The 24,379-nt window shown below is 37.4% G+C and overlaps 1 protein-coding gene across 4 annotated transcripts in view; it reads left to right on the top strand.

Moving 5' to 3' along the window:
* Positions 1–24,379, top strand: part of AHCYL2 (adenosylhomocysteinase like 2) — a 139,418-nt gene that overhangs the window by 96,094 nt on the left and 18,945 nt on the right. For 2 of the 4 annotated variants that reach the window (XM_006910527.3, XM_015588389.1), the window contains exons 2-8: positions 427–535; positions 7,900–8,043; positions 8,490–8,590; positions 14,276–14,378; positions 15,757–15,851; positions 21,065–21,171; positions 22,252–22,368. In XM_006910527.3, the coding sequence (XP_006910589.1) occupies positions 427–535; positions 7,900–8,043; positions 8,490–8,590; positions 14,276–14,378; positions 15,757–15,851; positions 21,065–21,171; positions 22,252–22,368 (776 nt within the window). Of the gene's footprint in view, positions 1–423; positions 536–7,899; positions 8,044–8,489; positions 8,591–14,275; positions 14,379–15,756; positions 15,852–21,064; positions 21,172–22,251; positions 22,369–24,379 lie in introns of all 4 variants that reach the window. The other 2 variants (XM_015588386.2, XM_015588387.2) reach the window with 1 other exon arrangement.

Below are 24,379 nucleotides of genomic sequence, written 5' to 3'. Positions count from 1 at the left end.
TTAAACCTTGAAGGCAAGTCACTTCACCTTTCTGTACCTTGAAGTTTCTCATCTAGATATACGAAAATTGGATAGCCTCAGTGGTTCTTTCCAGCTTTAGTTGTCAGTGAAACTATAGAAAGGATTTTTGAATATGACTCAATTTTCTAAAAATTCACTTTAACCAGAACATCCCCTTTTTTTGGTTACAATTTTATTGTAAAAAGCATGTAGTCAGAGAGTGGATCAAATTTAAATTTGATAGAAACACAATAGGTAGAGAGTGAAAAATCATTCCTCTCTCCAGAGTCTTAACATTCCAAATATGGGTTGGTACAGTCAGATCATCTGCAAGCGAAGGTAAGATCCTATAATGCAAGCCTTGAATTGCTGTCTCAAAATGGAGGTTCTTTTCCTTTTTATAACTATAGTTACTTTTCTTAGCAGATCCAATTTGCTGACCAGAAGCAAGAATTCAACAAACGTCCCACCAAAATTGGACGTCGATCTCTCTCTCGTTCCATTTCTCAGTCATCTACGGACAGCTACAGCTCAGGTGAGTACTGAACTGCTCTGGACCCATGTGTGGAGGCATGATCAGCAGATCCTCCTGTCTACCCACGGTTAATTAAGCATGATAAATTCTGTGCATTGGAATAAACACTTTGCCTTTCAATTGAAATTTAGACCAAAATTCTAGATGGAATCTTCGGATTCCTCTTAGGCATTCAGAATGGAGCTTAATAGAGGAATTCCCTTCTAATAAAAGCAGAAGAGGGTGATTAAGGAAACTGAGTTCTGGTTTATTCAGAGGCAAGAGTATGTAGCTAGCTCACTGATGACCTTCACTGAACAGCATGTGTAAAGACTGGGGTTTTTTTTCCATTCTTTGAAAATAAAAGACGTTCCCCATCCTCCCATCTGGTATTTACAAATTAATGGGGAAACCTTAACTGTCCCAAGAAACATGAAAACATTGTAACTAGTTCAAGTGAGCCATTTGCCTTCTTTTTTAAGCTGTGACACTGTAGTGCTTGTTACTTCTTTCTTCCTATGCAACGGCATTAATTCAAATATATGGTCCCTGGGGCTGAGTTATCATTTAATGCCAGATAAGCTATTACCTTGTAGGACCCCTTGAAGACATCGGCCATTTGTGCAACAATGTCTGCTCTAACACAGAACTATTTTATTTTGTTCTTGTGTTGGACTGTGGTAGGAATCTGAGTTGTCTCTTAAAATTATAAATAGTAATATTCATTAGAAAACTTTCATTGTGATCTGAAATTTTGTTCTTCACACAAATAGGAAAGTAATATTCGATACATAAAATTGAAGAAAGCTTGTTTAGGAAGCTGTAAGTTTTAGGTTGGGTAGATTGTTATTTACATTTTTGCATTTCTCTTTTTGCTTTCCCCCACAAAAACTAGATGATGTAAAGCACATGAGATAAATTCTTATGGAATTTTGTCTAAAGATACTGAATGTTGTACCTATCTTATTGTGCTGAAATAACCAGTGTTGAAAGTTCATGAACCAGTTCATAAAACTCTGGAAACTATAATAATTGTGAAAACATGAATTGTAAAACAGTGTGTAACATTTTAGACTGTGTGTTTGTGCATGTTATCTAAAGAGTATTACCAGATAACAACTACACTAAATTTTAACTCCAGCTCAGTCTCTTTCCTACACACTAGATCCACATTTCCAACTGTGTTCCTGCAGAGAAAACTAATGCTTGTCTTTCCACTGAACCCCTGTATGCAGGGAGGGTACATGCAAAATATCTCTTCTGTTAAAAGAGTGTGATTGATGCACTTGGTTTCTAAGTGAACACATAGTTGAAAGCTCATTGGCGATTAATATTGACTGAGAGCACCCTGAAAAACTTGGACCTTTTAGATTAAAATATATTAAATTACCATTTTTATAGTAAAAAATTATCAATCTCATATATATATCTGTTTAAGGATATGAAGTTCAAGAGCATTGGCATTAAGACATCCTAAAAATGGAAAATAACTTAAAAGATCAGTTATTCAGCTTCTCATTGGATGCTGGAATTGTCTTGAATGCATTCCTTACAAATGGCTATCTGGCCTCTTTGGGAGCAGTTTAGATGATAGGGTAATCCTTGCTTTATCCAGTTATTTAGCTCCAGATAAACTCTTATACAATTCCTGGAATTTAAAGATTTTACTTAGAAATAAAAATCATTTGGGGGGCATCCTGCTGTCCAGGTTACTCTCATCTGGGTAAGTGTAATCCAGATTAAGTGTCCCTTTAAAAATATTATGCCTATAAATCTATTCCAGATATGGTCTGAACTAATCTACAGGAAGTGTTATTTCCATAAACTCAGTGCTTTTAAAATGAAACCTAAAATATGTTTGCTTCTTTTACAGCTATGACAGACACTCTGTTACCTCATTTTGTTTTTTGATTTTGGTTTTTTTTTCCCCAATGAACAGTGTCAAGCCCTTTTAAACAAACTCTGAATGGAGATGCCCACTGCCTTGAGTCTTAGGAGAGACTTAGTTTTTAGGCTTTGATCCACATGTGATTTGTGTGATCCTGGAAAACTTGCAGCCTGTGATGTTATAACAGAGGCAGTGGGAAGTGATACAGGAAAAGCTTTATACCTATCCAATGAAAAGCCAAGAATAAGAGATTTGACTCACAGCTTTCAAAATACAAGAAGATATGCAAATGCATGTCAATAAGAATGTAGAACCCATTTTCAGAATGTTATAATTTAAGTGACTATTTATAGTTATATTAAACTATATTAAAGTTATAAAGAAATTTAGTTATATTAAAGACATAGCTTTAATATGCAGACTGATCTTTGGACTTCTTCCCTTCTCTGTTTGTATTCTCTCCCCAGGAGAACTCATTCTGTCTCATAGTTTTAAATGCCATGTATTAACATTTGATTCTCAGATTTTATCTCCACCCAGATCTCTCCCCAACATACTAGATCTGTATGTTCAACTGCCTGCTCAGTACTTTCACTTAGATGTTTTATAGGCATCTCATATCTGCCATGTCTTAAAAAGTGAGCTCCTCAGTTCCAGCCTTGCCCCTCTTCAGTCTATTCACAACACTATAGCAGGATTCATTCTTTTAAAATAATTCAAGTCATATCACTTCTCAGCTCAAAACCCTCTATGGTTTCCTAGTCTCACTCTGAATAAAGGCCAAAGTTCTTACAATGGTCTACAAGGCCTTATACAATCCAGGCTCCCATTACATTTCTAATCACATCTTTACTTTCCAAAAGCTCCCACCTCCACTAGTTATTTGTTTCATTCCAGTCATACTAGCCTTTTTACTGTTATTCTGTTATTTTGAAATATGCCAGGCACTCCCCTGCTTTAAGATGTTTGTGCTTGGTATTCTCTCTACTTGGAATGCTCTAAAATACCCTAGCTAGGTATCTTACCTCCAGGTCTTAACTAAAGATCACCTTCTCCTTGAGGCCTATCTTGGCTACTCTTTTAAAATTGTGTAAACACCCCACCCAACACTCCCTATCAAATTTTCCTCCTTTATTTTTCTTCATACACTTACTATCATAACATATATTTTACTAATTTATTGTCTTTTCTCCCCTTGCCTGCACATGAAATCCATGAGAACAGAGATTTCTCTCTGTTTTGTACTGCTCTGTTCCCAGGACTTAGAACTGTGCTTGACACATAAGAGGTGCTCAATAAATAAATATTGTTGAAAGGTATCCAGAGATGTTATTATACTTTACACCTTTATTGAGGTCTCCGATACACTCTATACGTGTAAACAGATAAAAGGTTTATGATATTACAAAAAAAGATACCTTCCTGTCCTAAGTGCTTGTTTTGCTAAAGGTACTTAGAGGCTTACTTAGGCCGTGGTATACCCTCAGTTCCTAATGATCCTAGCACTAAGTTTTGCCACACTTTCATTTAGGAACTTCTATCAGCCTTTCTCAACTGGGGTTTCTCATCTGAATCACAGAACACAGAGAAAGATTTGAGGGACTTTCTCAGTTTTTCAAAGGATGGATCATAACTGGTACCCTTCTAGATGCATGAGCAAGAGGTTAATTATATAGTCAATGGATGCTTCAAGACAGCAAGACTTAATTCCAGAAGAACCCCGGCTGAAAAAAGTTTCATTAATCCCTAAAATTATTTCATAAAAAACAAACTTCTAAAAATGTTTTCCCTAAGCACAAAACTTCATAAAAACAAATGAACAGAAGACTTTTCTTCGAAGTCATATCATTCTCAGTGATATATTTCTGAAAAAGCTGTCTTTACAGAGAGTTAATTGGTTAAGGATAAGGAAGATTGAAGTCTTAATTCATAATTTGTTGAAGTATTTTCAGATTTTTTCAAATAGCAAAGTTTTATTTGTTTGTATTTTGGTTGCTAACATAGCTTTTCACATATTTCTAGAGTATTATTCATCAGTGAATTCTGCTGCACATTGATACACAGGTCCCTACTGTTATTTCCATTACCAAATGAATAGATTGGGCCCAAGAAGAATTGCCTGACTTAAAATAGTCTAATAGGACTAATTCAACCAGGAGTCTGACTGCTTCTCCTAGCAATAACCCATAGGAGGGTTAGGAGGGAAGGCTAATCAGGCTTGAGCCATAGAACATATGTATGCATGTTCTATGGGATAGATTGTGGATTAGTGATTCATTAAGTTATGTTGATTCTAGGATATGAAACAAGAGAACATCTCATGGTAATATTATATTGTACTTTATATTTTCTACCTAAAAGTTGAAACTTTTTTTGGTGTTATCTCATTTAGTCATAAGATTTTTCTAGTGGTAGGTAGAGGAAAGGGAGAGCATGAGAGAGAGGGGCTCTGTTGTACTCCTTGTTTTACAGTTGGTAAACTGAAAATTGGTCACTTAACCAATTAGAAGTGAAGCTAGAGCTGAGGTTTTAGGCCTGTACTTTAGTAGGTTATTGCCTTGGTTATTGATTATTCATTTTTAATTAAATTATGAGTCTGGGCTTCAGAGTGTGCTGGCAAGAACAAACACTTTAGAAACTATTTCTAGGAAAAATGTTTAATGCTATCTCAACTATTTTCATGAATGTGCTTCTTTAAATATAGTGGCAGAAATGAGTATGAATTCAAAAAATAAATGTCACGCTAGTTCAGGAATAACCTTTCCACTGTTTTTGGTCTGTGTCTGTCAGCCATTTTGCATTACATATTAGTACAATCTAGACACTGATATTTTTGTTTCTCACCTGATAGCAGGTCTATATAAAGGGCTCTTTGAAAACAAATTCATTTTGGCTCAACGAAAAACATTGGTTGAACTGACTACAACCAGTCGACTACTGTTAAGAAAATAAAATACTGTGGGGTTTTTTTTTCCATTTTAGACTAGGAAGGTGGTATAAATAATTTTTTCTTTGAGTTAGAAGAAAACAACTCAAGCTTAAAATTGGAGTGCTTCTCTAAGGGAGGATTTGGGGGGTTTGTTGTTGTTTGTTTTTTTCCCTGAGTCATCCTTAGAAGCTGAAAGATGCCTAGGAGAGGAGAGCTATTCTGGGTAGAGTTAGGACTCCAGTCTCAACCTTTTCAGTCACTGCCAGCCAACCACCTGCTGCTTGGGTAGATTCGTAAATGACGGAGATAGAAAAAAAAGAAACTGCTAAATAATATTGTATGTATGTCATTCCTTTCTCATTTAAAATCCTAAAGCTGAGTAAGAACCTTAAAGATGTTATATCTGATATTGAATTAAAAATATGTGCAAAAGCCAGTACTGATCTCAGGCATCATTTATTGAGTGCTTTACACCGGGCATTGCACTAAGCACTTTACTTACATTATCTTATTTAATCTTCTCAACAACTTGACTTTGATGAGTCATGTCTGCCTATAATACGGTCTGCTTCATAGTACATATTACAACCATAAGGAAAGAAAAACTCTAAATAGTTAATTTTGTAATGTTTGACTCACCTACTAAATTGAAAGGTAAAGATGACTTATATCTGTCCTGTATCTCCAGTACTTAGACTGTGCCTACTACGTAGCAGATGCACAATAAAAATTTGTTGAATTTTTGTGTGAATTTAAACGTATGAATGACTGAATACATGAATGAATTAACCACCCTATTAAACAGGTTTTGGTATCACTTCTGCATTATACAACCAGAAACAGAAACTGTGACTTCAACCAAAGTATGTCTGACTCCAGAACACATAACCACTATATTTAAATGGCCACTGAGGAGCATAAAAATCACCAGGACTCTGGAAAAGGGTTTGAAATTTCAGGGTATTGTGAATGTAAACACTTTATTCAGAAACAATTTTCATGTAAAATTGGATCAAGATTAGGGTTGGCTGTTATTTTTCTTCTCTCAGGTGGTAGAAGCATAGTTCCCCTCAGCCTTCAACTCTTGAGTGATTTCTGAGTATTGATTAGTGACACAGCCAGGAAGCTGTTTCTGGGCTATGTTGAAAAAGGTACTTTGAACTCTCACTCACCCTAGGAGGGAGAACCACAGACTTTTTGTACAGATTAACTCCTTTCAAGAACAAAAGGCCCTTTGGGGATTTAGTAATTCCCCCATCTCCTCTGGTGATCCAAGTTCATTCTTGTTGCCTCGTGTTAGGACTTTACTCTAGGGCAGTTTTCCAGCTCCAAGAGAGATAGTCAGGCCCCTGCTGCCCAAACATTGTGTAGCACCATGCCTGATTAAGTGGGCAAGGTCAGACTTGCCTTTTACAGCCCTCCCAGAGATAGACCCTTTGCTAAGAAATCTCAGAAATGCCTTAATTCTCTGGATATAAGTAGATCAGAGCACCATAGACCCTAGGAGCTCTGAGCTTTTGCAGCTTTCTCCCCTTAAAATAGATAGAAGTATTCCTTATCTCATTGGGAGATATATAATGTTTTATAGACAGTGCTTTATGTTCCTCAACCTCCTTCTTCCAAAGACCTTGAAGACTACTTAGAAAGAAACTATCCACAGAAACTTAAACATAAATCAAGGAAGGAAATTGATTCAAATCATTCAGCAAATGATTAGCAACTGTAGAATTATATGAAGACTAAAAAGACCTCAACTAAACGTGGGAATAGCAGTAGCAGCTACTGCCTCTTAGCCACTTCAAAAGTCTTGTACCTTCCACCCTCTGGTGTATATTGCTAAATGGATTAGTCGTCAGAGTATTTTATTATCCCCAAAGAGGATTTATCTGCTTCCTTGGGAATCTAAAATGCCTAATTCAGGACCCACTGAGACCAGCAAGAAGGGAGAGCACACTGAATACTTCATTGTCAGTGTCTAATTGGGTCTGCAGGCACAGTTCAGCCTCATCAGAGCCAGTCTTAAAAAAGAAAGCTCTGTTATGTCAAACAAACACTTTTTGTGTAGTTCTTAATTACTTTCCCATGGGTTCCTTGTTTTCTAGGTCTTATCTATTTAGTTATTGTACTAAAACACAAATTACATCAAGCGTTTAAGCAGCAGAGAAAGAAGGGTCACTAGGATCCCAGAAACCCATAAGTTAATGATCGCAATCTTGCATTAAGAACAGTAACCCATTGCTACCATGGTGTAACCTCTCTCCTTTTGCATATTCAAGGACCTCTGCATGTTCTGAAGATAAAGTTAGCCCTAGATTCCACCTTACTGCTATCCAGGGGGAATGTCTTTGGCAACCTCTCTCATCTCCCTCTTTTTGACTTCTGGGTAGCACTTTCCGTGGGAGATGATTGAGACAGCTCCACTCTGCCACTTAGGTGCTCACCAGATGTGCTAATTTGTATGGTGCTGGATGACCAGAGAAGCTTCAGTTCACTCCATGATCTGGAGTTTTTGAAGAAGCCATTTTTTTTTTTTTTTTAATCTGAGGGTTTTTTATTCTGTCATTCCAGCGGCTTCATATACAGATAGCTCTGATGATGAGACATCTCCCAGGGACAAGCAGCAAAAGAACTCTAAGGGAAGCAGTGACTTCTGTGTCAAGAACATCAAACAAGCAGAGTTTGGACGAAGAGAAATTGAAATTGCTGAACAAGGTAAAGAAAGCAAGCACTTTTCCTCTCAAGTTGCCCATGTCTTTTTGTCGATGTTAATCACTTTTTACATCCTGGGGCCTAGCAGTTTGTAAAATTTCAGTGTGATATTGAAGAGTACTTACAACAACAACAAAAAATCTGAGCTCAAGGAACACTTTGGAGAGAGGAAGTGAACCCTGGCAGGTGTAGAAGGAACCCCTATACAAGGAAAATTGGGAGAGACTAGCTGGTGAGGATTAGAATACAGGCAATCAGAACACTGGATATTTGCCTCTGAAAGCCCCTTATAACAGAAAAATCAGGTTTAATATCTTGATCCCTTGAGAAAATCCAACAGAAACCTGATCAGTAGTGGAATCTTACCTTAAGAATAAGTTTTTATGTTTATTCTTTGTCTCTCATTTTCTCCTCTCTAATATTGCTATGTGTATATTGGGCTTTTTCAGAAATGCCGGCACTGATGGCTTTAAGGAAGAGAGCTCAAGGAGAAAAACCTTTGGCTGGAGCCAAAATCGTGGGCTGCACACACATCACTGCTCAGACTGCTGTGAGTCTTTTTCCTGCCTCCACATAAAAATAGTTAATAATAGCCATCGGCTATTGAATGCTTGCAACATGCCAAGCACTAGGTTAAGAGCTTGAAAAGTATTAGTTTGTTAATCCTCATAATGGCCATGTAAAGCAGGTATTCCTATTTCCAATTTATAAATGTGGAGGTTAAGGCTCAGAGAGGTTAAGTAATTTGTCCAAGGTGATACAGCTAGTAAATCACAGAATCAAGATTTGAACTTCAATATAGCTGACTCCCAGGCTTACGCTTTCTCTACTATACTACACTGCTTTCCCCAGTATCATTTCTACAAGGCCACTTTCAGCTGCAAAAAGAGAAAACCTGATTTAACTTGGCTTATCCATAAAAGAATTTATTACAGTATAAAGCTAGAAGTCCAAAGGTTAGGCGGACTTCAGATGCATAGGCAAGCCATCCAGTCTGCCTGGGATTGTCCTGGAGCCGCCTCACTGTGCTTACTTTATCCTCAGGCTGATATCAAGATGGTTACAGCTCTTCAAGCCATCACAAACTAACATGAAAAAAGAGAAGCACCATTTCTTCCTCTCTCCCAACAGCAAAGAAACTTTTCCTAGAAGTCCTCCAGGACACTCCATCATGTGTCATTGGACAGACTGGATGGCTTGCCTATGCCCACCCGTCCTGGCAAAGAGACTAGGATTACCGTGATTGGTTTGAACTAGTGATTCTCACCCCTATCAGATTCATTGTCCCCTTTTTATAAAAAAAAAAAAAAAAAATTCACAATGCCCCTGTGTTATCTTGAAATGCAATTCAGATATATCTAGGTACATATAATTTTTTTAAAAAATCAACATAAAATTTTAACTGAAATATGGAAGAAGAATAAAAGGAAAGTAATTTATAATAAAATAATGTATATTTCAATATATAAGTGCTTGATTACAAGTACAGTAGAAGAGTCAGATGTTTGTACTTACTCATGACATTATTTGAATGAAAGTACTACAAATGTAAATAGAAATATGTCACTGGTTCCAGAGCACCAGAGCAGCATTGCCAAATTATATGATTTTCTGAAATTATAAACAACATTTTGTAAATTTCTGAATAACAACAACAAAAAGTACATATTGGTTTTTCTCTTGATTTACACAGTTGTTGCATTCCTGGAAAAACTATCGTTATTTTGTATTACGCTAAACACACACACACACACACACACACACACACACACACACACACTTTTCTTGGTATATAAAGTGGAATAACGTTCAGATAATTATAAATTGGTTTCTCACTCACGTGAACATTTTATTGGAACATTTGAAAATTGTACCAGATGTGGCACAGTCTTGTTGTAAAAGACTGTCCTGTACTTTCAAAATGTCAAGACCTCTGGTCTTGCCCACTAAATGCCAGTAGCACTCCCTCTCAATTATTGTGGTTACGAAGAATGCCTCCACAGTTTTCCAGAGTTCTCCTGTTGAAAACCATCATTTCAGAGTCATCATCAAACATATAGATATTGAATTGCCAACCATAAATGAAACCACTATGGGAAATTGCTGTATTGAGAAACAGTCTGGAATCTTTTATAGGGTTTATGAGATCCAGGTCATTTGTATGACTAGATCAACTTCCAAAAGACCGTCTCCTGAAGCACAACACTTACTTATGTGGCCACATTCCTTATTAAGAACAGCAGAGAGTCCTCAAGACACAAATAGCTGCTGTTAGCATCTTCACTGTGAGACTTTTCTGGGTTGCATGTTCCCTGAGGAAAAGAGTACTTTGGTAACCCAAAATTTATGCAATAATTTGAAAAGCTATTTCTTTTTGGAGCTATAGACTAATGAACTGAGGCAGAAACACTCCTGGAACCTTTTTTGGGCTTCCCCAGTCAGGGACATGAGACTTCAGTGTAATGGCTTAAAATAGTAAGTGCTTCTGTACTGTCTCATGTTGCTAAATTATATCTAGGTTCTTTTTTACCCCCTGGCTCACTGGACATTACCACTCTTCAAGGTTCCTTTCTCTTTTTTCCCAGAGTAGTCAAAATTGGAGTAATCAAAATTCATTTACCAATTTAAATATTATTTATATTCTCTCTCCACATCTTTTTCTTTTAAAAAATAATTACAAAGGAATTTTGCTTTGTTTGTTTTTTAATTTCTATTTTCTGCTTACAAAAGTAGTTCCATGTTCATTTTATAATATTCAAACATTACCATAATCTATAATATAGAAAGACAAAGTCTCCTATAATCCCATGCTCCAGAAATAGCTACCATAGTTAACAGGTTCCTGTCCATGTTTCTGATAGACTTGGATCTATTTATATTTTTTAAGCGTGTTTCCATAATTCCGTCTAACTAGATTCCATAGCTACTCTTTCTAAATGGTAATGATTTAAAGTTGGGTTCTAAGTTCTGGCTTTGCTCCCACTTGAGCCCTAATAGCCAACAGTCTTGACTCAACAGTTATCCGAACTGTTTTTATAATTTTGGTCCCACTCACTTTTCTAGTTAATTTATATTGCTTCATAGGTAAGTCTCAGTATCATTCTTTGGTTTGACAAATTCAGGAGTCCTGGTTGTAGGAATTCAGAAATTCTTTAATGTGAAAAATAAAACAAGAGAGAAAAAATGAGCATCAGATATTGAAAGGTAGCATGGACTAGAAATTAAGAGAGATGAGTAGTTCTGCTATGACCTTACTATGTAGCCTTGGACAGATTATGGGAGGGGATTAGCCTATGTTAGGAGAGTTATTCGCAAGTTTTTTAATTAGAACATATTTTTAATTATAATTTTTATTTAGTATAGAAATATTAGCAAACATAAGTGTTTTCAAATGAAAATTACCAGTATCCAGGGTTAACCACTGTCAGGAAATTTTAGAACAAGCTTTTTAACCAAAGCTTTATCCTTATTAAAATAGCTTTTAAAGCAGAAGAGTGGTATACTACCTTCTTTAAAAGAATCCAATCTCCATCTTATATATCAAAATAAAGGTAAGTGAGAGTCAAATCAGTGAATTAAATTTTTTAAAATATTTTTTAAAAATTTTTAAATAAACATAGATTTATTAAAAAGTTGCAAATATAGTATAGATAACTTTTTTTTTCTGAACCATTTGAGAGTGAGTTGCCAACCTTATGCTCCTTCACTCACAGATACTTAGTGTCTATTTTCTACAAACAAGGACATTGCTCTGTACAACAGTACAACCATTCAAACAGAAGGAATTATGGAAACCCACCTAAAATAAAATATCAATTCACTATTACTATCTAATCTTCAGACCCCATTTGAGTTTCACCACTTGTCCTATTAATGTTTTTTTATAACAAAAGGATCCAGTCCATAGTTCTGTGTCTCATTTAATTGTCATCTCTCTTTAGTCTCCCTTAGTGCAGAATGTAATTCATCAGTCTTTAACTTCCATGACTTGATACTTTTGAAGATTAGAGGCAAATTATTTTGCAAAAAAGTCTCAATTCAGACTTTTCTCATGCTTCCTCATTATTAGATTCAAGCTATGTATCTTTGATAAGATATGATGTTGCATTTTTAAAAAATTAATTTTATCAAGTGACAGGTGATTTTGATTTGTCCCCTAACTGATGTTCCTTTGGATCCCTGGATTGAGGTGATGTCTGGCTGACTTTTCAAAGTTATTTTCCCCCTTTGTAATTAATAAGTATTTTGTGAGGTAATATGAAACTGTGTAAAAACCCCATTCTTCATGAAACTTTTAATTCATACATTTGTTTATTTTTATTTGTATGAAATCATTGTTTCTTATTTAATGCACTATAATCCATTACTGTCATTATTTACTGTGATGCTCAAATTGTTCTAGTTTTGGCTAGGGAGAGCCCTTTCGGTCTGGCTTCTGTGGCTTGTCTTTTGACATATCCCCTTCATTTTTTGAGCACTTTCTTGCTTCTGATAGAAGGTGATCTAAGCTCATCTTGTACATTCCCTGTCCTAGCCCAGGAATTAGCCATTTCTCCAAGGAGCCCTAGTTTCTTTTAGTGGATCTGTATACTAGTGTGCTTTTTGCTCTTGGGATGTCATTGTTCCTGGATCCTCTATTAATTTTGGAAAATAATTGCTCACTAACTCTTCCTGTATTTCTTTTGTCCTGTTCTCTCCTTTTCTTTCTAGGAATCCAATTACGTGTTCGTTAGACCATTTGATAATATCCCATAGATCTTGGATGCTCTCTTCTGATTTTTTTCCCCAGTCTTTTTTCTTTCCATATTTCAGTTTGGTGATTTAAGTTCACTGATTCTATCTTCAGATAATGTTCAGCCTGATGAGAGTATTGTTTTTGTCTCTGATACCTTTTAATGAAAAATTTCCTGACATTTCTATTTGACTTATTTTAATGGTTTCCATCTCAGTAGAAATTCCCTATCTGTTCACAGATGTTGTCCAACTTTTTCACTAGACCCTTTAACATAAATGTATTAATCATAGCTAATTTAAAGTTCCTGTCTGATTAAACAGCCTGGTTTTCTTGAATACTTTATTTCTTAACAATTTTTTTTTAACTTTTTTGTCTATATTACAACTTCATATTGAACAGTAGTATATTAGTTCCCATTATTGTCATGAACTGGGCTTCATTTTAGTTCTGACATTCTGCATTATAGGCTTCAAATTCCTCTAGCCGTGGGCTCCTGTTACCATGTGATTTGAGGTTACCAGGGGGCTCTCCTCAGTGTTTTGGCCTCACACTCAGCTTTCAGCTGCTTCTGTACATGCTTGCCCCAGCGGAGCTCTCTCTTCTAATGATGCACCGCCTGCTGTGTTAGGCTGCTGCTCCTGTTTCCTGGAGCTAGGCTCATGGTGAGGTCAGGTGGGGTACTTGGATCTTCTGGTCCAGCCCCAGTTTTAGGCAGGCCTCCACAAGGGGAGGCCTTTTTCAGTGTTCGCATTTCTCCTCTGTGTAACAGCCAAAGGTTGCCTTATATCAGTGATTCGTCTTGAATAGATCTTTTCCTGCCCCTCCTGGAGAGGTAGCAGATCTTAACTTTGTATCAGAGCAGGGTCCTGAGCCCAAGAGGGCTTCCTGTTACTCCCCCAGGAGCAGTTTTTCTTCTACCATCTCCTCAAAGCAGTGGATCTTTGCCTAATTGTAGCTAATTTTTTCTTACCCTCATGTATGGCAGCCACCTCTTTCTCCTGGGGGAAAGTGAAACCATGTCCCCTCTTCTCCTTAAAGGGATTTGTTACTTTTTGGAGTTCAGATCACTTGGTTGTTTTATGACCTCAACTCTTTGAGGGGCTCAGTAAAAGTTATGGTTTTCTAGATCATCCAACTTTTTCTTGTAAGTGTGGGACCTTCCCTTGCAGCTTTCTGTATCCTAAGAAGCAGCAAAACTATATAAATTGGTGGTTTTAAACAAAATATTTTGGTTCTGACATTCTTGGTTTAATTCTTACAGGGAGACTCAGTATGTTAAATAGGTAAAAACATAAAGCTCAGCTGGAGCCTTCCCCTCATGCCTACCCACAACCCTTGCCCTCTTATCAAAATACCGAAGAGTTTCTATAGAGCACAATTTGAAAACCATTGGCCTCAGTTATTTTATATGTACTTTCTGTTGTCAAATATATAAACTTAATCTCCTTGACCAATTGTTTGGCCCAGGCTAACTCATCTCCTGCTTTCTCTTTAATATAGGTGCTTATGGAAACTCTGGGTGCTCTGGGGGCACAGTGCCGATGGGCTGCCTGCAACATCTATTCCACCCTCAATGAAGTGGCTGCTGCTCTAGCCGAAAGTGGTAAGATCTTTGTTTGTTCTCTGTGTCTTTGGCTAAAGTAAATCTTCAAAAAGTTCCATTGTTTCAATATAAATCTTGAAAGGAGGTCGACATTTTGTCTTAGACAAAATGGATCCCCTTTCTTGATGAGTTTGCTCTTTCTGGACTTCTCTTTTAAATAGGATGTAGATAACTGTTGTTTTATAATCATAAATATCTTATGTCTAATATTCCATTATTAGTTAATGCTTTGCCTTGAGTTATTAATATTAGAGTTCCAGTGAACCCTAAAGTAGTATGGATTAGAAAAGAAAATGCTTTGGGCATAGTTTTATGGTGCTGCTGGTTTTCAGCAGTTTGCCCTGATTTAATGTTTGGTTTTTCTGCTTCAGCAGTAAACGGGTTTTGACATGGCAGATATCTATTTGTTTTCAACAGCCACTGACACTTGAAGGACAAAAGAAATAGAGAAATTTGAACTTTGCCAGTTTCTTCTCTTCACTCTCTGGCAGGATAACACAGATTAGGGTACCAAACACTTGTTTCAGAGCTCTTGAGAAGTGCTGGGAAAGCTCTGTAGCGCATGCATGTCTCTCCTTGTGCTAGCACTTTCAGCATTTTATTTTTTTCTTTCATTTTCATTTATCCATTTATAAAAATTTTATTAATGTGAAAACATAGAAAATTGCACAATGAATTATACATATACATTTATTTTCAACAAATGCTTATTATACCTCCTATAAGAAATGTAAGGACAAATGAGACAATATCTTTGCCCTCAGAATCTTATATTGTGCTTGAGGAGAAAAGACGCATATACAGATAATGATGATACAAGGGCATAGATGATAAATGCCATGACAGATCATAAATCCACATGTAGCACCCAAACAAGGGGCTTATAAAAGTTCAGATTTCATGAAAGATCACTTCCAGCTGAGTTAATCAGGCTTCATTAGGAACATGACACTTAACTGGGCCATGAAGTGTAATAACATTTTCACAGATGGAGAAGAGGATGGGCTAACTAAAGTATAGAAGCAAAAAATATCAAAGTGTAGTTGAGAAATGGTGAGAATTCCATGTGGCCTGGATCAAGAAATACTTATTTCTGCTTTCTTCTTTTTTCCTATTAGTCATAATTTTAGCATTCATCATACTCTTCTCTTGTCCCTTTCATTTGTCCACTTTGATCTAACAACAGCAGAATGACTACCAAAGACAAAGAAATGGATAAAGGGGCTGAAGACAATACTAATCAGTGAAAAAAGTCAATTCAAGGAGGAGAGCAGAACGAGAGAGTTTAGAATTGGAGAAAACCAGCATCATCTTGCCAGAATTTAGTGTCAGCCCCTTTTTTATGTTTTAATGATTTCTCTTTGTTCCTTTTTCTCAGGATTTCCTGTCTTTGCCTGGAAAGGAGAGTCAGAAGATGATTTTTGGTGGTGCATTGATAGATGTGTGAATGTGGAAGGCTGGCAGCCAAACATGGTGGGTTCGGTTTCTGGTAACACAATCCTGTAGGGACCTAGGAGGGCAGGCTCAAAGAGGGAGGTTCTGGCCTAGGAGAGGGTTTCCTAACAGGAAAGAAGAAAAATGCCTTCTTTTCTAGCTGATGTACCTGGGTTTCCAGCATAGCTAGATGCTTATGCTCAGGGTACCCCAAGAATATTGAACTTCTTTATAGTCTTAATGTTATTTGTTAGTGCGGATTTTAGGAGCATTCATATTCATCAGCAACATTAAAATACTACTCAGGGTTCACACATGGCTAGTTAAAAAATAAGGTTAATTAGTTACTATCCCCTACCACTGCTCACCACCACCCTGCAACAACAACAATAATCTAAACACACACACACACACACACACACACACACACACACACACACACAAACGCAAACACGCAGCTCCTGTGGTACTTAGCTTTCTCTCTAGAATCATATGCTAAATTTATAGTAAACCCAAAGGGATTTGAAGTTCAAATTTTTTCTCTTTGTTCATTTCCACCTTAAGAAAGATAACTAGGCAAAGTTATGGGGTTTTTATTTTTGCTTTGTTTTTTGTTTGTTTCATTTTTTAAAAGATTGAGTTCTTGAAGGCTTCATAGTGTACTAGATTCACAAAGAGAAGCAAAAAGCTGCAGAAAGTATGAGACATTCCTACTTTGCAAACATTTCTGTATGTGAGTCAGAAGAGAAATTAGGGAATCAACTGAAAAAAGAATCCTTGAAGCTGTAGTCCAACTATTGCTTGCTGCTAAATGCTGCAGAGCAGCCTCACCTGGTACACAGCAGAGAGAAGCAGCCCATCTTTCTGGATTCTATGATCCAGGTCACATTGCACCATATGCTGGTTTGGGGAAGCTGGGTTAAAGCCTTTATAAAGGAGAAAGGAGTTGGCTATAAGATGAGTCAGCTAATTCCAGCAGTTTAACAGTGACAAGAGGGAGTGTGACTGACAAACACTAGTCATGCCAGGGGGTTTCTACTGGAAATAAAACATTAATTTTATAGTCATGAACATAGAGAGGACATGAGATTGTTCCCAGAGAGCTTTTATAGACTATAGAGCCAGCTGGAAATGTTGATGAAGAGAGTAAGACAAGAATAAAAACAGTTGTCACCTCCCAGAAAACAAGACCCATATCTCTTTGGATCCTGTCAAGATATAGTGCTTTTCCTCGCTTTCCAACCTCAAGAAGATTCCCTGATGACAAGAATTACATGATGAGAATTATGGGCTACATTCATTCAGTAACTATTAGGGATGGCAACTACTTGCCTGTGTTAGATGCTTTTGTTAAAAGGGAAAAGTGGGGATTCCTGGGGCAAGATGGCATAGGGCGTAGCAGCTTTGTACATCTCCTCTTGTGACCATACTAGAAATAGGATGAAACACAGAGCAAACAGCAAGCAGAGTCACCTGGGGTCTGGATGAACAGAGGTACTACAACTAGGGAGAGAAATAAGAAATCACCCTGCAGTGGTAGGCTACGCTGTCCCAAGTGGCTGAGTAAGATGTTCCTCTTGGGCGGAGCTGCGACCACAACCACATTTCGCAGTGATATACTCACTCAGAACTCCAGTGCCAGGTCAGCTGCTGGAGGCGGAGGAGTGGGGGCGCCGGCACCACACAGGGGAATGCTGAGTTGTCAGGCTTCAGTCCAAGGGCCGGAGATGAGGCTTTCTCCCAGCAGAAGTGCTGGCCGTATTCATTGTTCCTCTGTTGAGCCCTCCCCACTCCCAGTGTGTGGACGCAGGCGCCGCCATAGCTGAGGCATCATCAAACTGGATAACAGAGGTCACTCCACCCAGGGGACTCTGTGAAACTCTGCCTATCCCAACTTGTGGCCCTACCTAAGCCACATCTGGTGGAGTCCTCAGTGTGCCCTGTGGCCCTTTCTGAGCAGCTCCAAGCCCCGCACTGGTGGCACCCAGCCTCAGTTCTGGCATGACCTCTTGAGGCAACTTAAGCACAACACAGGTGTCCGCCATCTGTGGATTGCTTGCTGAATCTTACCAGGTAGCCCTGGGGAGGCACAGACTGGTGCTAAACTTGGCCTGCAGCTGGACCTGTGCTAATAAGACTGGGAGACTTAGGACCTTTACTTAGTACATAGAAACAGACACAGAAAGGCAGCTAAAATGGGGAAATAAAGAAGCATGTCCTACATGAAAGAACAGAACCAAGCTCCAGGAAAAATGGAGTCAAGTAATCTACCAGATGCAGAGTTCAAAACACTGGTTATAAGGATGCTCAGTGAACTTAGGGAAGAGTAGATGAACTCAGTGAGAACTTAAAGAGATTTTAAAAAATATAAAAACTGAGGTGGAAATTATAAAAATGACCCAGTCAGAAATGAAGAATATGATATCTGAAGTGAAGAGTATATTAGAGGGATGAACTGGAGGATCGAATCACTGATACAGAGGATGGGGCAGTGGAGGACACCCAATTAGAACAGCAACAAGAAAAAAGATTCCAAAATAATGAAGATAATATAAGGAGCCTAAGGGATAACATCAGACGTAACAACATTTGCATTATAGGGGTGCCAGAAGAAGAAGAAGCTCAAGAAGTTAAAAACCTATTTGAAGAAATAATGATGGAAAACTTCTCTAACCTGGCGAAGGAAATAGACATATAACCCCAAGAAGCTCAGAGAGTCCCCAAAAAGATGAACCCAAGGAGGCCCATACCAAGACACATCATAATTAAGATGCCTAAGGTTAAATACAAAGAGAGAATCTTAAAAGCAGCAAGAGGAAAACAGATACCTACAACTGGCAGCTGATTTCTCAAAAGAAACTTTGCAAGACAGAAGGGCTTGGCATAAAATGTTCAAGGTGATGAAAACCCAGGATCTACAACCAAGATTACTTTATCCAGCAAAGCTATCGTTTAGAGTTGAAGGACAGATAAAGACCTTCCCAGACAAAAATAAGCTAAAGGAGTCCATCACCACCAAGACAGCATTACAGGAAATGTTGGAGGGACTTCTTTAAGAAGAAGAAAAAATATGTAGCAAAAATATGACTAAAGAATGGCAATAACTACATATCTATTAACAAATACTTCAAATGAAAAAGAAGTGCTGCAATCAATAGAGAGGGTGGCTAAATGGATAAGAAAAGACCCTTACATGTGCTGCCTACAAGAGATTCACTTCAGATTTAAAGACACAAACAGACTAAAAGTAAGGGGATAGGAAAAGATATTGCATGGTGGACCTAGAGAGTATCGTGCTGAATGGAGTAAGCCAGATAGAGAAAGAAAAATGCCATATGATTTCACGTACATGTGGAATCTAAAGAACAAAATCAACAACAATAACAACAAAAATAGAAACTCATAGAGGAGAAAAAAAATGGCATAGATGATGGAGGCTCTGTTCATCCCTCTGGCGACCAAATCAACGTTGTGTCGGAAACAGGAGCAGCAGCGAGGAAAAATCGCCTGGAATCTAGATGAACGAGCCATACAACTAGGGAGAAATCCAAGAAATCACCCTGCAATGGGCAGAAGTTTAAAAAAAATTTTTTAAATCGAAACTCATAGATACAGAGAATATTTTGAGGGTTACTAATTAGGAGGAGCATTGGGGGGATTAAGAAGTTCATATGGATAGTTACAAAATAGTCATGGAGGTATAAAGTATAGCATATGGAATATAGCCAATAATATGGTAATACATATGTAAGGAGGCAGAGGGGTACAAGATTTATTGGTATGATCACTTTGTGACTTATATAGATCTTTAATCACTGTGCTGTACAACTGAAACTAATATTGTATACTAACTAAAATTGAAAAAAACTCATTGAATTTACACTGTAAATATGAGCAGCTAATTCTCTATTACCTTCTAATTTAAAAAAAGGAAAAAGTGGACGGAATAATGGGACTTAAAAAACAGAGTTTTCTAGTTGCTCAGTATTTTTTGTCTCTGATCTTTTGTGTGACTAGGGAATCAGAGGCTACAGGGGGAAACTCCATGAAGGATTTCATACATGCAGAAAAGGAGAGAGAAACTCAGAGGAACCTTTCCATTTCTTAGGGCATCTGTTCTGAGAGTTTCTACTGGGAGAAAATAGAACACAGATTTATAATATGGTGTAAATGTAAGAGTTTTAATCGGAGTCCTGCCTTCGATCCCTTCTCTCAAAGAAGGTTTAGTTGAATCAGAGAAAACAGATCAATAGCAAGAGTAGAAACAAAAAAGAGATTAGACAGTAGACATGAGATTGGGTTTTTGTGTACCCAGGGGTCTAGGATGGCATTTTTGGTACTTTCAGTAGAGCTGATGATTGATGGGACTGCAAATTGGGTGCATGCCAATATGGGGCAACTCAGTTCTGTGGGACTTTCCAGAAGGATAGCTATACGAATTTGGAAAATCCTGTCAAGCATTTGTAACAGCTAGGTGACGGGCTGAAGTGCCACAGCCTAGTGCCTAATAGTATTCTTAGCTGGTCTTTCTTTAGCTTATTTATAATTCAAAAGCTTTCCTCAGCTGATGAAAGCTCCAGTGGGCATAGCATTGTGTTTATCTTTAATCCCAACTTGAAATAGTGATGAGCTGTTCAGAGGCATGCTTACACACCTACATGCTGCACAGTTCCCTAGTTATTTTTAATTTGGTTTATAGAGAGTGTGAGGTTGTGCTAGGCAAAACCCTACAATGCTGCCTGATGTTTTGGATAGGCGAGTGCCTGTACTTCACGAGAAGTAAAAAAATTAGTGAATACAGTTTTATAAGCCATTGTTCTGGAAGGGAGACTAATTATCTGGCTTTATTTAAACTAAGCTTTGACTGATTATATTTAAAGTCCTGAATTTAACCAATAGAAATATGCTGATATCAAATTTAGGCTTTCTGAATATCTACAGTACATTCAAGAGCTGGTGGTCTAGATAACCACTTGTTAGCCCTTAAAGTCCTCATTGCGTTGCTGTGTATTTTGATCTAGTAGCTGTGTCATGTGGGATGGTCATTTGGCTGTGAGAATAACAATTGGCTTTTTACCCCTCATTGTCTCTTACCTCAGTGTACTGGCTTTAAGTTACTCTGTATAACCATGTGGGAAATTTGAAATATCTGTAAATCAGCAATTAGTAATTGGGATATAAAATCCAGAGAAGCACTAGAAACCTTGAGCCTTTAGCAAAATGAGTGATATTATTGATGCTTATTATTGCAGATCTTGGATGATGGAGGGGATCTTACTCACTGGATTTATAAGAAGTATCCCAACATGTTTAAGAAAATCAAGGGCATAGTAGAGGAGAGTGTTACTGGAGTCCATAGGTAAGATTTGACATAGGCACACCTGGTTTTCTGCAGCCTAGATATATATCCTTGTAATTACGTACCTATAGAATACATTATGTTAAAAATTGGAACCTACTATGAGGTGATGAAATTGAGTCTGCACACCTGTATGTTTGTTTGTTTGTTTGTTTTAATAACAAATAACAAACCTAAAGTAATGAGGGGGAATGGGTCAGGGAACAAGTGTGGTCCTCATGTTTTCTAGTCATTGTAAGGCAATGACTACTTGTCCTTTTTGGACAAATACATTTACTCAACAGATATATATTGAACTTCTGTAGTGAGCCAGGAACAGCTCTATGAACTGTGCTAGGGTTGTAGCACTGGTCAAAACAGACAAAAACCTAGGCCCTCATAGTGCTTACATTCTTACCTAGAGAGCAAGGATTTAAGACTGTTTCTCAAATGAGTAATAATTCCCCGAGTAAAGTTGAAATCATCTCTGTTTACTATTATTCATCCAGAAAGAACTGAAAGCATGAAATAAAAGTTTTAGAGAAGTAAATTATGAATATGCTTCAATATACTGTAATCTTTTTGGATATACTAAGCTATGGACTATATCATACATTTAGACTCTTAGAGAGGGATGAATTTTGAATAAAAAATCCTAGTTCTGATTTTTAGTTGACTAAATTTAAACAAAACTTATGTATATATAGGTATGTATGTCAAGATTATAAAATTGAGACTTTGAAAATTAAAATTGTTGCATTAGAGTAGTCGGATTAAAATAATACTTAAAGTTACTCTTTTATCATTAAAAGGGGGAATAAAATTAATAAGCAATTAAAATGTTTATATTTTAATCATTACAATTTAGAGGTGGGTCAGAGATTTCTCCCACATGCCTTTTGACTAAGGTATTTATTCTAAGCTGTATATGGTCTCTATAAAACATATTCTTTATTTCTATGTATATACCTAATAAGATAAACTTGTCGTGTGTCATGCTCTCATGCCTACCCAATCAACATATTTCTGGAATTCGATATGAAATTGACAGTAGATTACAGTATCTAATTGTTTTATGTTCCTGATTTCCCTCATTTTCAGGCTGTACCAGTTATCCAAAGCTGGGAAGCTGTGTGTTCCAGCCATGAATGTCAATGACTCAGTCACCAAACAGAAATTTGACAACCTCTATTGTTGCCGTGAATCAATTCTTGATGGGTAATTTTTTATTATCTTTGAGATGAACTTGAGTTGTTGAATTGAGGTTCTAATTTTTTTGGTTTTGGTTATTTCTGGGAATGATTCATATAGCACCTCTGGGTTTATCAACCACATCATACTCAAGCTTTTGTAACCCAGAGGAACCATTGCTATCACTATTGTAAGCAAATCTATTTTACTTCAAAAATCAGACTAGCCCCTGTCTATTGGTGAGACAGAGGCATTTCTAGTTTTTTGAAATCTGTAAGGACTGCCAGTCTGACAAACTCTACCTAGGTGTATGCCAAATATCCTGTTCTTCCAATACCTAGTTTCTGTTTCGACAGTTGTTTCCCAACATTCCTTCCTTCTTGCTAGGAAGACTCAATAATTCTTTTATCTGAAACCATGAGTTAGTTTCCATCATGTAAAGGATAAAAAAAAGGGCCTGTGGGCCACATTACTAACTATGCTGACCCCAGGAAGTTTGTGACACCACAGGCATTGGAGCCAGAAGGACCTCGGTTTGATATTGGCTCTATCATTTATTAACTACAAAAGCCTTGACCCATTTATTTCACCCCTCTGTCTCTATTTCCTCATCTGTAAAATTGTGACAGTAAGACCTACATCACAGAGTTATGATGAGGATTAAATGAGATAAGGTATGAATCCTGGTGTTCAATGTTAGTTCCCTTGCCCTTCTTTTTATAACCCTGTAGAGTAAGTTCAAAGATTGAGTTATATCTTAAGGAAAGCTTTTTGCTTTGAAATCTTTTTGCGGGGAGGGGGATGTAAATGTTCAATGAAAATTTGAACTATTGTTAATTATTACTGCTTTGAGTCAATAGTATTATCACACAGATTGGACATTTGAATGAATTCTCAATTCATCAGTCTGTTTATAGACTGTCTCTAGTTCTGTCCACATATGAGTGTTATTGTGATGAAAATAGCCTTGCGCCTGATAAAATCAATATCTAAGTATACACTCATTAAAATATATTCTCATCTACAACTAAGTATCTTATAGATTTTTCAAGTCTCAAATCTGTGAGCCTAAAATTTGCCTGTACTAGGTTCAGTAAAAGATACAAAAAGGTACCTGTACTAGTTGATAAAAATAGACAGAGTCCCTCCTAAGCAGTGTTTACCCTACGAGTAAGAAAGATTCTTCAATATCAGAAATATATGAGAGCGAGAGTAAGATATAAGCAGTGGAACAGAAGTTAAGGTTAATGAAGAAACAGGAAAACATCAATTATCTACCAGAAACCTGCTGAGTGGTAAGAGCTCGTCATCACCTTCAGATGATGAGAAAATTTCCAGTTGGGTCATAGGCAATTATTCCTCTCAGAGGAGTTGAGAGCAGAGCTCAAAGAAGGGGCAAAGGATGCTCCATGGAAGGCTGCAGTGGAAAGGAGAGGACATTCAGGCCCATAGAGAGTTCATGTGAGGAAAGGATTAGTGATGGAGCCTCTGTAGTTCTGAGCTGGTTACACGCAACACCATAACCTATAAGGGAATGGCCCCGCTGACTCCTAGAGGGCACTTCTGTAATTGGTCTGCAGTGCCGAAAAGCAGTGCAAGAGTAGCTAGCCTTCTGGAGACTGAGGGTTCCACTTGGTAAGAGGAATAAAGGTATCTCAGATATGATTTTCAGATCATAAAATAGATCATATTTCAGGAACTCTTTTAGAGGGTTCTAGGGCTAGAAGAGTTAGAAGTCAGAGACTTGACATGACTTTTATACACCACCAGACATCTTACATGTTACCCCCACCCCACCCCCCAAAATAGTCCTTTCTTGACTGAGGTCTTTTCTATCCTTTATCCTTGAGCCTTGAGACAGATCTGGGCCCCTCACATCACAGGGAAATCACTACCTAACTGGAATCCATCCAGGTCTGTCAGCCTATCATTTGCAGAGTGGTGGTATAGATGAAGTTTCTTTTCTACCACAGTCATTTGTGGTAAAGAAAGACTCCAAGTAGTAGCTGGGAAGAGAGGCAGAAAGGCTTGAGGGTTG

This window comes from Pteropus alecto, unplaced genomic scaffold (genome assembly GCF_000325575.1).
Source record: "Pteropus alecto unplaced genomic scaffold, ASM32557v1 scaffold22, whole genome shotgun sequence".
NCBI lineage: Eukaryota > Metazoa > Chordata > Mammalia > Chiroptera > Pteropodidae > Pteropus > Pteropus alecto.
Note: the sequence above shows the minus strand (reverse complement) of the source record. Positions and strands in the feature narration are given on the sequence as shown.